Source organism: Phascolarctos cinereus, unplaced genomic scaffold (genome assembly GCF_003287225.1).
Source record: "Phascolarctos cinereus isolate Bilbo 61053 unplaced genomic scaffold, phaCin_HiC Scaffold_2;HRSCAF=192, whole genome shotgun sequence".
NCBI lineage: Eukaryota > Metazoa > Chordata > Mammalia > Diprotodontia > Phascolarctidae > Phascolarctos > Phascolarctos cinereus.
In genome coordinates, this window is record NW_027555625.1 from 200,972,867 (window position 1) to 200,989,226 (window position 16,360).

The 16,360-nt window shown below is 35.5% G+C and overlaps 1 protein-coding gene across 1 annotated transcript in view; it reads right to left on the reverse strand.

The window, feature by feature from the left end:
- Positions 1 to 16,360, reverse strand: part of LOC110212612 (integrin beta-1-binding protein 1-like) — a 34,980-nt gene that overhangs the window by 9,793 nt on the left and 8,827 nt on the right. The window contains exons 2-3 of the mRNA XM_020992614.2: positions 15,256 to 15,390; positions 4,371 to 4,510 (exon numbers count right to left, since the gene is read on the reverse strand). Of these exons, the coding sequence (XP_020848273.1) occupies positions 4,371 to 4,397 (27 nt within the window). The 5' untranslated portion in view covers positions 4,398 to 4,510; positions 15,256 to 15,390. The remainder of the gene's footprint in view (positions 1 to 4,370; positions 4,511 to 15,255; positions 15,391 to 16,360) is intronic.

Sequence of the window (16,360 nt, forward strand, 5' to 3'; positions counted from 1 at the left end):
TTTTATTTAATTGGCTGGTGGTGAACTCTAGACCTGGACCTATCCTTTCTCTCCTTAATCTACTTAATAAATCCTGCAAAGCCTTCAAAGCCTGTAACAAGCCCCATTTCTTTCTTGGAACGGCAAAATATTAATGGTAGTTATTATACATCCAGGACTGCACTAAAATGCTAGGAATACAAATTTTTAAAATGAGACAATCCCTGCTCTCAAGGATGTAACACTCAAATGAGGAAAAAACAACACACAAAGAAGTTTGCATGTTCACAGGAAGTTCACTGCAGATATAAATGCCAGGCAGTACTTAGGTTCTAAGCCCTAGCAGGAAAAGTAAGAGGGCAGGCAGGGCCAATAGCAAGTTCTGAAGATAATGTGTATTATCTGTGTCCTATCAGCTTATTATAATCTCCTAATCTATATATTTTACATAACCACAGATACACCTTTTTACATATATTCACAATAGCACTAATATTCTGTCATCTTTCCTGAAACCTTTCTGACTCTTTAATCTCTCCCTTTTCTAGGCTCCACAACATTCATAAGAGTCACTACTAATTTGGCACAAATCGTTTAATTAAAAACACTAATGCCACTTCTTGCTACAAAGACAAAGAAGTAACCAAATAGAGAGACTACATTTGCCAATGTATACAACAATCAGCCCCACTAAGTCCCCTGCCTCTTTGAGATGAGCAAACAGTATGTTTCATCTGTATACTTTCTGCATTGTTCACTATTTCATGTTTTTTTCTGCCCATCTCTACTATTAACTACTTCTAAGAAGATATTATGCATCAACTTCTGTATTCCCTAAAGCTTCAGGTACAGTGAAGAGTATTTAATAGGTGTCCAATAGATATCTGTTGATTGGACCTGTCCTGACTGTATCCTGGGCCATCTCCAGTTGTCCTGATCCATATCTGGCCATTGGACCCAGATGGCTCCAGAGGAGAAAGTGAGGCTGGTGACCTTGAACAGCCCTCCCTCACTTAAATCCAATTCACTTGCATGTCATGGCATCACTTCCTTGATTTCATGGTCTTCTTCGAGAAGGAAGAACAAACAGCAACCTCACAATGTAGTGACTAGACTGTAGGGTATATTCTAGTCCAGACTTCTCTGTGCTTTCATGAAGAGGATTTTTATTTGTTAGAATGCAGAAGCCAAATAATTCTGGCTGTAGGGCAGGAGGAGGGCAGGACAAAAGAGGGAATCAAGAGAAGTTTCAGGGGGGGCGGCTAGGTGTCGCAGTGGATAGAGCACCGGCCCTGAAGTCAGGAGGACCTGAGTTCAAATTCAGCCTCAGACCAAACACTTGACACCTACTAGCTGTGTGACCCTAGGCAAGTCACTTAACCCCAATTACCTAAAAAAAAAAGAGAGAAGTTTCTTGGAGAAAGTGGAATTTGAGTTGAGCTTTGAAGGATAGGTAGAACATCAGTAGACAAAAATGATGGAAGCTTCTGTACCACTACATACACATATCATAGAATACCTTCCTGAAACTAAGAATCCCTACAATGAAAATAATTTACTACCATCCTGATCATTTTACTTTAAAAATGATGCCAATCAAAAAGACTGATAGGTTTTATCCTCCTCCTTTAACTGTAAAGTCCATGAGAACAGGGTACATGTCCATTCACCTTTATGTATCTCTTAAATTCAATGCTGGGCCATAAGGGTTTGCTGAATTGTTAAATCAGTTCTCCACAAACTGTGAATAGGAAAATGAAATGTTTTGTTCAGGATTAGAGGTTCTCATTTGCATCGATTAGATTTTGTAAAACAAAATCATAGGTCTAAACCTAGATTCACAGAGGTCACCTAATCCAGGCACCTCATTTTACAGATGAGGACATCTGAGGCCCAGGGAAGTGAAAGGGCTTGCCCAAGGTCACACTTGCAGCAAGTGGCAAAGTCAAGACTTGTAGCCAGGTCCTCTGGCTCCAAATCCAGCAATCCTTCCTCCACATCACCATTCTGCCTATCAGAATTATTCATTTACCTTCCTATGGCATCTGTGAATATGAGACAATATATCTGTATGTTTGAACTTTACCTGCACACTGACAAATATCTAGCTCTGTCACCTGTATGATCTGTACACAACTCCCTTAACACTGCTAGGTTTCAGTTTCCTCATCTGTAAAATGAAGGGGCTGAACTAGATGCCTTCTAAGGTTCTTTCTAGCTCTAAATCTACGAACCTATGTCATGCATGCTGGGAGTAGATAGACTTATTCAAAACTCGAAAACTCCTAGAACACTGTGTAAAACTCCCCTCTTCTGGGGGGCATTCAAACCTATAAGTTCACTACTGAGGGGAGCTCCCACTCCTGTATAGGTAGTATCTGGAAACTCCCATCACAGATGCAGAATGACAACTCTTCTACAAACTTTGCATGTGAAAAAGGTGCCAGGTGCCCTGAGAGGTGAAGTGACCCCAAGAGGGAGAATCTGAAAATTTTCAGCGTCATTACAAAAGACCCACTTGTACACTGTAGCTGATTTATTTTAATGGCTTCATTGGGTACTTACATAGGCCTTGAGTATCTACAGGTACTACAGTAGGAGTACAATCTGCTTGGATATAGGTTAAAGGCAGTTTATAGAGGACTTTAAATGCCAAAGAGGAATTTGTATTTCATCCTAGAGGTAACAGGAAGCCACAGGAACTTTTTAAGCAAAATGACATGGTGATCTTTAGGAATATCACTTTGTTAGCTCAGTTCAAGAAATATCGGACAGAGGTCAAAAATGGCTTCATCCATTTAATGGAAAATCCAGAATAGAACATCATCCAAAGTAGAATTAGATCCAATATTTAAAGTTATAAAACTAAATGTTCACACCACTTAATATCATGCAATGAGCCTATGATAAATATTTTATGTATATTATTTGTTATAAATACAAAAAAATTAAGTGGCTGCCTGGTGACTCAATTCTAACTGATCCCCCTTACCCTGCTCTTAGTACTGATTTTCACTACTTTGGGAACTGCTACTACTGTGTCGCTTTTTGCCTTTTAGAAACATTTTCCACCATAGTTGTATCCATAACCTCCCCTGGAAGAACAAAAATTAGTTACAACCAAATCAATGAAAAAGTGGCTTATTTAAACCACTTTTCCAAAAATGGTTATGCAGGAATGTAAATCAAACATATGTTTATGTATGGGAAAGAAAGCAAAACAATTTTTTCTGGCATCTGTGGTTCTAATTATTTTCATTTGGAATTTGAAGACCTAATGATTTACCATAGAACTTGGAAGCTATTCTACTTTTTCTTTCTTAAGGAAAGCTAACTAACAATGCCTAACTTGACTCAATTCCCTGAGTCAAGGGATCTTATTTTTCTAAAATAAAGAAATTCAGTCTAAGTCAATGATATAGTACCTTTTCTAGCTAAAAGGATCTTATGGTACTTAATAAGTTACATTTACATGTTAATTCATAAAAAGGGGGGGGCGTGTCAATCTGCTTGCTATAGAATCATGGAACAAAATGTAATTTTACCCACATTTAAGGTTCCCTTGCTTTGCAGGACGGGCTTCTTGTTGCCTGAGCATGTAATCAATTATTTTGAAGAAATGACTCTTCTGATAGAGATAAAGGGTAAAGGAATGAATAAGAGGTGGTCAATAGGAAACCTCATCCCAGCTAAAAATCTCTTACAGTCAAAGGACAATGTTTACCCTACACTCACTTCTAGTATGTCTCAAGGAGACCACCTCAAAAGTATGAAAGTCAGAATCCCTATTGTCTTTGTATAGGTGGAGGTAGATAAAGGATTCCCACTGCTATCTACTCATTCAACTAAGACAACAAAAATCCTTCTAAGGAAACTCAAAGGTGCCTGTCCCATGTAATCCATTTACTGGAAGAAAGATCACAGAGGTCTCCAGGGATCAAAGGGAAATTCAGAAGATTTTCTCTGGAAGAAAAAAAAAATCTTTATTGATATTCATCTGAAGAGTAAAATCTAATCATAAAATCAGTTTTAGAAACAAAGCCTACCATTTATCTTCTCTTAAAAATCCCTATGGTCAGTGAACTATAAAAGAGCCTTAGCAACTTTAAGATCCTATTTATTTTACTATATGGTCTTTCACAAGCTGTTCTGTCTTTAGGTTCCTCCAGGCATAAAATACAGGTTGCCAGTAACTATTCTCTCCTCCTACCTCAGCAAAATGGCATCAGGATGAAAGAAATGATATTCATGAAATGTTTGTGATCTCCTTATAAAAATGGTACTAAAAAAGCACAGAGCACATAGTAATAATGCATTCTTCAAGATAAGCCAACGTACCCTTAGTACTTATCAAAATGAAGATTACCTGGGTAAACACTATGACTACTCACCTGTAGCAGAGAAGTGCTTTTCCTCATGAGAATATAGGACTTGAGACATATGAGTTATCTTGTAGCTAAAGCTGATTTCATTTCATGAAGCTCTAACTAGTCAGGACAAATCCATATTCTTACACTCACTGTGGCTGAAACTGTACAGAAATAAAATATTTAATTAAAGTAAATATTAACAAGGTTCATTCCAAATGTGGAGTATTCTATGCTTGCTGACTTCAACTAGCTTTCTGAATCTTGATAGTCAAAGAAAAACTGCTGAATTTAAAAAAAAACAGCAGTGAGGGACAGAGAGTAGTGGAATATGTAAAAGAAAACATGTTTGTAAAGAGATTTATTCCCAAGGAATGAAATATCAATCAACAAAGCTAGAATAAAGATAGAACAAATATTCATTAATGGATATAGGTGATCACACTGGATCAAAACTGTGTTTTGGTGCATTACACACATTTAAACTTTTGTCAAATAGCTACAATACTATGGTCATTCGTTGTGTATTCTACTGCCCCACCAGACTATAAGGTCCATGAAGGCAGGAACTGTTTCTAATTTAATATTTATATCTCCTCCACTGCTTAGCATAGCACTTTTCACATAAGTGGGAAATTGAAATATTTGCAAGTGCTAAAGTGAAGGAGCCTGGAGTTTCATATACATTCAACAGCATTTGGGTACTTGCATAGTACTTGAGTATCTATTTTCCAGGTGCTGCACTAGGAGTATAATCTGCTTGGATGTAGGTTAAAGGCAGATTATGGAGGGCTTTAAATGCCAAAGAGGAGTCTGTATTTCATCCTAGAGATAACAGGAAGCCACAGGAACTTTTTAAGTAGAATGACATGGTGATCTTTAGGAAAATCACTTTGTTAGCTCAGTTCAAGATAGACTGGACAGAAGAGAGATCTGAGGCAGGGAGACCAATTAATAGGAGGTATTTTCACCAGCTCTCCCTCATCCTTGGAACATTTTTCCTCCACCTCTCTGTCACCTATCTATCTTGGTTTCCTTCAAATCTCGGCTAAATTTGCATCTTCTGCAAGAAGAAATTTCCAGTCCTCCTTAATCTTAATGTCCTCCCTTTTTGATTACCCCCAATTTATTCTGAGTACATCTTGTTTATACATAGTTGTTTGCATGTTTTCTTCTCCATTAGATTGTAAGCTACTGGAGAGCAAGGACTGTTTTATTTTTCCTTTCTTTGTATCCCTAGGGCTTACAAAGTGCCTGGCACAAAGTAGGCATTTAATAAGGACATTTTTTCTATAGAAGATGAGATAAGAAATGTTGTAGGGGTGAAAGGATTCAGCAGTTGATTGGCTAGAGAGGATGGCTCCAAGGTTGCAAAAATATGAATACTAAAAGGATGGTTGAACCCTGGACAGAAATAGACAAGCCATTAAAGAGGTAGAGAGAAAATGAGTTCTATTTTAGACATACAGAGTGCGAGAAGTCTATGGGACATACAGGTGGAGATGACCAGCAGGCATATGTTGTTTTGAGATTATAGCTCAGGGGGGCAGCTAGGTGGTACAGTGGATAGAGCATTGGCTCTGGAGTCAGGAAGACCTGAGTTCAAATTTGACCTCAGACACATAACATTTACTAGCTGTGTGACCCTGGGTAAGTCACTTAACCCCATTGCCTAGCCAAAAAAAAAAGAGATTATAGCTCAGGAAATAGACTAAGGCTCCATATGTGGATTTGAGAGTCAAATGCATAGAGATGATGGGTAAATCCATAAGAGTTGACAAAACTACTAAGAAAATGTGTGGAGAGAGAGAGAGGAGGGCTCAGACTAGAACCTTGGAGTATAACCACATAGAAGGGATAAAATATGAATATACAGCAAAGGATATTAAGAAGGATAGGCCAAAAAAGTAGGTGCAAGGAGAAGCAGAAGAGTACCAGAAGGGAGAAGACAGTTATTACATCAGCAATTCTGAATGACCAACTAGATTAACTACATAATCTGTAAGATTCCTTCCAGCACCATGGTGCAGTGGAAACAAGTAGCATTTGGACCAAGGGGTTCAGATCCTGGCTTTGCCTCTATCTTATCTGCATGACCTTGAGAAGGTTATTTAATTTCTCTAGGCCTCAGTTTCCTCGATTATAGAATTAGAGGGCCAAATGATGACCTAAAAGGTTCCTTCCATCTATAATTCTATGATTCTAAAACTATGATCCTATTCAATTATAGTGAAAGGATTTCAAAGCAATTCAACAGGTATTTATTTTATGTCTACTAGGCCCAAAGCACCACAGAGAATAATAAGAAAAACACTTAAAAAATCTCCACACTGAACCTTACTTAATAGGAGGAATATACACAAATAACAAACAAAACAAGGCAAAGTACCCTAAGTTAGCGTTAAAGGATACAAAGAAAGCCCAAAAGAAATCACAACCAGTTGAGGGAAATCAGAAGAGGTTATCACAATATTTATTAAGCCTCTTTTATTTGCCAGGCATTGTGCTGAGGACAAGAAAAGGAAAGAAGGAAAAAAAGAAGGAAAGAAGGAAGGAAGAATCTTCAAATAGCATTTGAAAGACATCTGCAGGACTGTAGGATTTTAAAGGGGAGAGGCACTGAGGAAAGCAGTGAAAGTGTTAAAGACTAAGAGAACAGGGCAAGTAACAGGTTGAAAAGAGGAGTCAAATTAGAGTAGAGATTCTTAACTTTTTTTGTGTCATGGACACGTTTAGCAATCTGCTGAGGACTATGGGGCCCTTCTCAGAATAATATTTTAAAATGTATAAAATAAAATGTATGTGACTCTACAAATGAAGGCGATTATATTGAAAAGTAATCAGAATATTTTTTTAATTTTTTATTCATTTTCAAGTTAAATACAAAACAAGGGAGGAAAATATAGAAGATTCAGTATAAAAACATGGATTTTTATTTAGGACTGTTTCCTATTCTTAAAAAAAATGTAACAAATGCTACATATTCTTTTCTTTCTTTCTTTCTTTCTTTTTTTTTTTTTGCCTTACTGCTGATTTATTAGATTTTAGTTTATATCCATTACAGAAATTCTGACTCTTGGTTTTAGATGGATACTACTTATGACATATAGGAAAGATCCATTTTTTCCTATTCTTTCTCCTGCTTTTTGGGTGGAGGTATTTTTTTTTAATTTTACACTTATATACAAAATGAGAAAAGGAAAAAGAAAAAACATTGCCACATACACAGCAGACCATAAGAGAGGATTCAATATAAAACAATAAATTTCCATTTCAAGAAAACCTATATAGTAAATTCTACACATTGTTTTCAAAGCTGCCCAGCTTTTCTTTGCTTCCTTGTTGGTTTTCTTTTGCTCTCTGTTGTGTACTTTTTACTTTATCTTTTCCCCTCCCGCCCCTCACCCCAAAAGGCTACAATTAAGCATGGATACACACACACATACATACATACATATATACATATGTATGTACATAGATGTCTATAAACATATATACACATATACATTCATACACATATATATAAGACTGTACTATGCTTATTTTCTCCTATCATCTGATTCTCTGAAGGTAGATAGCATCTTCCTTCATAAATCCAAATCTTTCCATGTTTTTCTATATCAACCAGTTCATTATTTCCTACACCATAGTAATATTTCTTTCTGGATTCAAACTGTATTTTCCTTCAAGGGATCTCTGAGGTTAATTTGGGTATTTATAATAGAATGACTTGGTGGCTCAAAGCTGTTCTAAAAACAACACTGCTGTTACTGTATATAATGTTCTCTTGGTTCTGCTCATTTTGTTCTTCGTTATTTCATGGAAGACTCTCCATGCTTTTCTAAAATCATTGAGCTCATCATTTCTTACAGCAGAGCAATATTCCATCATGAACATATACCACAATGTGTTTAGCCATTCCCCAATTGATGGGCATCCCCACAATTTCCAGTTATTTGCAACCACAAACAGAACTGCTATAAATATTTTAGAACATTGTAAGGGAAACTGAGGAGGATAGATCCTCCCCAGCCCCCTGTGTAACCATCTCATGATCTAACGGTATAACTGCCTCATGACCTCACATAAAGATAGATGGGAGTTATCATGCATGACCAGTGACTATGGAGATGAAACATTCAATAACCAACAAACTATGTTACCTAGGAAAGCAAATTATCTCAAGGAACATTTTTCTTTCTTTCTTTCTTTCTTTTTTTTGGCAATTGGGGTTAAGTGACTTGCCCAGGGTCACACAGCTAGTAAGTATGAAGTGTTTGGTCTGAGGCTGTATTTGAACTCAGGTCCTCCTGACTTCAGGGCCGGTGCTCTATCCACTGCGCCACCTAGAGGCCCCCAAGGAACATTTTTCTTGAGAAAGGTGTGTAACTGTCCAAGGAATTAACTACCCCTTGGAGACTTACACAACAAACATATTTTGGGGCTTTGATCAAGCCCCAACTTTTGTTAAAGATGTGTACATGTCAGGACATGAGCTCACCAAGGACATGTACACAATACAAAATATGAAGATTGTCTTTCCCTGGTTTACATGGATATAAAAGGGGTCATCTGGAAAGGAATATTTGGAGACTTTGATGTCAGAGATAGGGACACCGAATCTCTGTTGTGTGTGTTCAGAAGCGGACCGTGTGCACAGCTTCTTGAGTCAGAGCAGGACGCCATTTCGTTGGCCTCCCTGACCAGACCTTTTGGCCATTCTCCAGTCTCCCCAGGCTATTAGGTATTTGAGCTCGCCTGGTAAGTGAGTGTGTATCCTTTCTTTTCTTATTCCAATTTTCCTTCATGTTGATTATTATTTATTGCATTGAATGTCATTCTTTATTGCTTGTGTGGTTTTTAATCATTATTAACCATTGTAAATAAATGTGATTATTTGTAAGTTTATCCTAAGTACGTGTCATTATTTCTTGAGATCCGAACCTAAATTGAATCTGCGCAGTACATAATCCTTTCGATTACAAACATGTAGGTTCTTTCCCATTTTCCCTAATCATCTTGGGAAACAGACCTAATAGTGACATTGCTGGGTCAAAGGGTTTAGGCAGTTTAATAACTCTTTGGGCATAATTCCAAATCTCTCTCCAAAATGGTTAGATCAGCTCACAGATCCACCAACAACGAATTAAGTTCCCAATTTTTCCACATCTCCTCCAACATTTGTCACTTTCTCCTTCTATCATTTTAGCCAATCTGACAGGTGTAAAATAATATCTCAAGATTGTTTTCATTTGCATTTCTCTAATCAATAATGATTTAGAGCAATTTTTCCTATTACTATAAATTATTTTGATTTCTTTATTGGAAAACTGCCTGTTCATTTATCAATTGGGGAATGACTCACATTTTTATAGATATGACAGTTCTTTATATATGTGAGATATGAGACCTTTATCTGAGGAACTGTCTATAAAAATTTGCCCCCCAGTTTTCTGCTTTCTTTCTGATCTTGGCTACATTTGTTTTATTTGTACAAAACCTTTTGAATTTATCAAAATTATCCATTTTACATCTCACATTGTCTATCTCTTATTTGTTCATAAATAGATCACCTACCCATAAGTCTCATAAGTAATATGCTCCATGTTCTTAAATTTTTCTTGTAATGTCTCCTTTTATGTCTAGGTCATGTATCCATTTTGATCTTATCCTGGTAAATGGTGTAAGATATTGGTCTATGCCCACTTTGTGCCAGACTGCTTTCTAGTTTTCCCAACAATCTTTACCAAATAATGAATTCTTATCCCAAAAACTAGCCTTTACATTTGTCAAACACTGGGAAACTATATTCGTTTGCTGTTGTAGATTGTATGTCTACTCTGTTCCACTGATCTGCCTTTCTATTTCTTAGCCAGTACCAGATAGTGTTTTTTTTCTCAATACCAGATAGTTTTGATAATTACTGTCTTATAATATAGTTTAAGATCTGGTACTGCTAAACCACCTTCCTTTATATTTTTTTCCATTAGTTCCTTTGATATTCTTAACCTTTTGTTCTTCCAAATGAAGTTTTTTAATTTTTTCTAGCTCCATAAAATTAATTTTTGGTAATTTAATTGGGATGGCATTAAATATATAGATTAATTTTGGTAAAATTGTCATTTTTATTATATTGGCCCTCTCTACCCATGAACAATTAATATTTTGCCATTTATTTAAATTTGATTTTATTTGTATACAAAGTTTTTTATGGTTATGTTTATATAGATCCTGAGTTTCTTTTGGCAGGTGTTTTCCCAGGTATTTTATACTGTCTAGAGTTATCTTAAATGGGGTATCTCTAGCTATCTCTTCCTGCAGGATCCTGTTGGTAATATATAGGAATGCTGACGATTTATGTGGTTTTATTTTATATTCTGCTACTTTACTAAAATTATTATTTCAATTAACTTTTTAGTTGAGTCTTTAGGATATTCCAAATATATCATCACATCATCTGCAAAAAGAGAGTTTTATCACTTCACTCCCTATTCTGATTCCATTTCTTTTTCTTCTCTTATTGCTATTGCTACGACTTCCAATACAATATTGAGTAATATTGGTGACAGTGGGCATCCTTGTTTTACACCTGATCTTACTTGGAAGGCTTCTAGCTTCTAGCCATTACAAATAATGCTTGCTAATGGTTTTAGGTAAATGCTTCTTATCAATTTAAAGAGAAGTCCACTTATGCTTATACTTTCAAGTTTTTTTTTAAATAGAAATGAGTGTTGTCCTTTATCAAATGCTTTTCCTATATCTATTAATATTGTCATGATTTTTGTTAATTTTATTGATATAATCAATTATATTAATAGTTTTCCTTATGTTAAACTCTCCCTGCATTCCTGATGTGAATCCCACTTGGTCATACTGTATAATCTTTGTACTATATTGTTGCAATCTTTTAGCTAGTATTTTATTTAGGATTTCTGCATCCATGTTCATTGATGAAATTAGTCTATAATTTTCTTTCTCTGTTTTTGCTTTTCCTGGTTTAGGTATCAGTATCATATTTGTTTAATAAAAGGAGTTTGGTAGGACTCCTTTGCCTATTATTCCAAATAATTTATTTGATATTGGAATTAGTAAGTCTTTAAATATTTAATAAAATTCACTTGTAAATCCATCTGTTCCTGGTGCTTTTTTCTTAGGAAGCTCATTTATAGCCTGTTCAATTTCTTTGTCTAAAATAGGTCTATTTAGTTATTCTATTTCCTCATCTGCTACTCTGGGCAGTTTTTATTGTTATAAATATTCTTCCCTTTCACTTAAGTTGTTAAATTTATTGGAATATGGGCAAAATAACTCCTTATAATTGCTCTGATTTCATCTTCTTTAGTTTTTCATTCTTGATACTAATTTAGTTTTCTTCTTTTTTAAAAAATCATATTAACCAATGGTTTTTGTATTTTTTTGTTTTTTTTTCATAATATCAACTCCTAGTTTTATTTGTTAATTCAATGGTTTTCTTACACTCAATTTTATTAATTTCACCTTTAATTTTTAGGATTTCCAATTTAGTGTTTAATTAGGAATTTTTAATTTGTTCTTTTTCTGTTTTTTTAATTGCATACCTAGTTTATTGGTCTGCTCTTTCTCTTTTTATTGATATAAGCACTTAAAAAGATATAAATTTTCCTCTGATTACTGTTTTCACTGTATCTCATAGGTTTTGATATGTTGTTTCATTATTGTAATTTTCTGTAATTAAATTACTGATTGTTTCTATTACATGTTTTTTAACTCATATATTCTTTAAGATTAGGTTGTTTAGTCTCCAATTAGTTTTTTTCTATGCTTCCAAGGTCCCTTATTAAATATTTTTTATTGCATTATGGTGTGTAAAGGAAAGCATTTAATTCTGCTTTCCAGCTTTTAGCTATAAAATTTGTAAAAATACTCTGTACTACTGAGAAACGGTGAATTCCTTTCTATTTTCATTCAGTTCTCTCCAGATAGCTATCATATCTAGCTTATATAAAATTATATTCACTTTTTTAACTTCTTTCTTATTTTTTTTGTTAGATTTGTCTAATTCTGAGAGGGGAAGATTAAAGTCCTCCACTATTATAGTATTACTATCTATTTCCATTTAACTTTTCTTTTAAAAATTTAGATGCTATGGTATTTGGTGCATATAAGTTTAGCATTGATATTGCTTCATTATTTATGGTATTTTTATTATAATGTAGTTTTCCTGTTTATTTCTTTTAATTAAATCTATTTTAGCTTTGACTTTGTCTAATATCATGATTGCTACCACTGCTTTTTTTTTGCATAGGCTGAAGTATAATACATTCTACTCCAGCCCTTTAGCTCTGTATGTATCTCTCATTTTTAAAGCAGCATATTGTCAGACTCTGATTTTTAATCCACTCTGCTATCCATTTGTTTTATGAGTGAGTTCATCCCATTCACATTCAAAGTTATAATTACTATGTAATTTTCCTTCATACACTATACTATTTTCCTCCATCCTTTTTTTCCTCACTATTGTCCTTCTCAGCCTTTTTACCCCATCTCTCCTCTAATTTACTTCTAACCACTACATCCCTATTCCATACCCTTTTAAAGAATCCCTTATCCTCTCCCCTTAACCTCCTTTTCCTTGTTCTACCCACTCCTCTAAGGGTACCTCCCTTTTCTTCTTCCCCTACCCTCCTAAATCTTGATCTATGTAGCCTTCTATGCCCCCCCATCCTGTTCCCTCACTCTCTTATTTCTTTATAAATTTAGAAGACTTTTATCCTTCTAAATGTATGTTATTCCCTTTTTAACTTAGATCTGATGAGAGCAAGGTTCCAGCACTACCAGTCCTCTCCCCTAACCTGATTCCTCCAAATCAGTTCTTCCTCATTTATATGAGATAATTGCTCTTTTTACCTTTTCTTACAGAGTTTTGCTTTTTAGAATTAGCTCCTCCCTAATAATTCTTTTGAACTACACAATTACTAATGACAATCTTAAGCATACAGTTTACATTTCCATGTATAAAAAGTAAACCGTTTATCCTTGTAGTTGTTTAACCTTGTAGTTGGTCTATAATGTTTACTTTATATTTCTCCTGGATCTTACGTGTCAGATTTTCTATTAAGTTATGATTTTTTTGCAACAAAATCCTGAAAGTCTGTCAGTTCCTTGAATATCCTTTTTTTTTTATTCAGAATTATACTTAACTTTACTGGGTAGGTTATTTTTGGTTGCAAGCTCAGTTCTTTGGCTCTTCAATATATAGTGTTCCAGGACCTGCAGTCTTTTAGTCTGCTAGGTCTTATGTAATTCTAATTACACAATTGTGGCTCCACAGTATTTGAATTTTTGTTTTCCTGTTGCTTGTAATATTTTCTCCTTAACCTGGGGGTTTTGGAATTTGGCTATGTAGGTTTTCATTCTGTGATCTCTTTCATGTGGTGATTGGTGGATTTTTTCTGTTTTTATTTTTCCCTCTTCTAAATTCAGGGCAATTTTCTTTAATTATTTCTTGTATTATTATATCAAGACTTTTTTTTATTGTAGCTTTCAGGTAATGCAGTTATTATGTTTTCTCTTCTTGATCTGTTCTCCAGATCAGTTGTTTTTCTTATGAGATGTTTTTCATTCTCTTCTATTTTTTATTCTTTTTGTTTTATTATTTCTTGATATCTTAGAAATGTCATTCATTTCCCCTTGCCCAATTCTAGTTTTCAAGGAGTTGTTTTCTTCCTTAAGATTCTGGATCTCCTTTCCCAGTCTTTCTTTTCAAATTTTCTTGACTTTCTTGGATTTTTTTTTCCTTCTAATTTTTCCTCAATCTCTCTTATTTAATTTTTAAAGTCCTTTTTAAGTTCTTCCAAGAACTCTTTTTGGGCAGGTGACCATTTGACTTACTCTTTGAGGTAAGAGAGGCTTCTTTTGCTTCAATATCCTCCTCTGAAAATAAACCCCAATCTTCTCTATTCCTGTAGTAGCTGTCTATAATTGAGTTCTTTCTCCTTTGCTTGCTCTGTTTTGTTTTGTTTTGAGCAGTTTATTATAATCACCTCTAGTCCTGGGGTGTGGGGGATGGTGCCTCTGGCCTCAGATCCTTCTGTTATTTTTTGAGCTTTTTCCAGGGCCCAACCTTGGCACTTCTTTCCCCCTCCAAGCCACAGCTAGGGCCCCCAGGCACACTCTGCTGGAAATGCTCTTGCTCCCTGAGGACCCTCCAGTGGCTGTCATCTTCAGTTCTCCCCTCTGGCCTAGAACTAAAACCAAGAATTCAGCTCTCCTCTAAGTGCCCACAGCCAGCAGCAGCCTCACCCCACGGCTTCTGTACTCACCAGGCATGTGCTGGTTCCTTCTCGCCTTCAGGACCTTGTCTTGGTAGCTCAGCTGGGGTCCCTTGGCAGCGGAAGGTCCTTTAATCTTCCCCTGTTCAGATGTCTAACCCCTCACACTGTGGCTGAGGCTGAGGCTACCTCCCAACCTAGTTGCCCCCAAGGCTTGTTTGTTGTTTCAGGGGAGATAGCCTGGAAGTGCTTGCACTTTGCTCAGGCTGAACCTGGGATCTTTCCTGGGGTCTTCTCCAGTTGTTCCAGGAGGACCACTACTCTGCACCAACTCTTATTTATTTTTGTCACTCTATGTTCACCTTGAGGATCCATTTTGTCTTGTTTGTGGAAGAAATCTGGAGAGCTTGGAATTTTCTGACCTACTCCACCATCTTTCCTATACATTGCTTTCAAAGCTACCTGGTTTTTCTATGCTTCCTTCTAAGTTTTCTTTTGTTCTCTGCCGTGCATTTTTTTCTCCCTCCCTCCCCACCCTATCATAGAGAAGGATACAAATAAACATGAATACATATACATGTTTATATACCTATATATATGTATATACATAAATATACACACACACATACACATGCATGTATACGACATATCATACATACTTCTAATTATGAGTTTTTTCTCTGGAGGTAAATAGCATCTTCCTTCATAGGTCCAAGTCTTTCCATGTTGTTCTAAAATCAACCAGCTCACTTACTAGCTGTGTGATTCTGGGCAAGTCACTTAATCCTGATTGCCTTGAAAAATAAAAATGAAAATGAAAATGAAAAATAAAATAAAATCAACCACCTCATCATTTCTTATAGTGTAGTATTCCATCAAAATCATGTACTACAATTTATTTAGCCATTCCCCAATTGAAGGGCATCTATCATTTTAACCAATCTGATAAGTACAAGATAATATCTCAAAGTTGTATTAAATTACATTTCTGTCATCAATAATCATTTAAAGCACTTTTTCATACGACTACATATAGTTTTAATTTCTTCATCAAAAAATTGCTTGTTCATATCCTTTGACCATTTATCAATTGGGGAATCACTCATATTTTTATAAAATTGACAAAGTTCTTTATATATTTGAGAAATGACTTTTATCAAGAGACTGTCTATGAAATTTCCCCCCCCCAGTTTTCTGTTTTCCTTCTAATCTTAACTACATTGGTTTTATTTGTAAAAGAACTTAATTTAATATACTCTAAATTATCCATTTTATACCACACAATGCTCTCTATCTCTTGTTCATTCATAAATTGTTCTCCTGTTCATGACTCTGATAGGTAATATGTTCTATCTTCTTCTAATTTTCTTGTGACATCTCCTCATTTTGACCTCATCTTGGTATGTGGTTTAAGATACCAGTCTATGCCCAATTTTTGCCAAACTGCTTCCCAGCTATCCCAGCAATCTTTATCAAATAATGCTTTTTTTGGGGGGGGGCCTCTTTGGTGAGCCAATTGGGGTTAAGTGACTTGCCCAGGGTCACACAGCTAGTAAGTGTCAAGTGTCTGAGGCTGGATTTGAACTCAGGTCCTCCTGACTCCAAAGCCAGAGCTCTATCCACTGCGCCACCTAGATGCCCCTAAATAATGAATTCTTATCCCCAAAACTTAAATCTTTACATTTGCCAGACAAAAGGTTACTATATTCCTTTACTACTGTGTGTTGTATTTCTATTCTGTTCCACTGATCTACTTTCTATTTC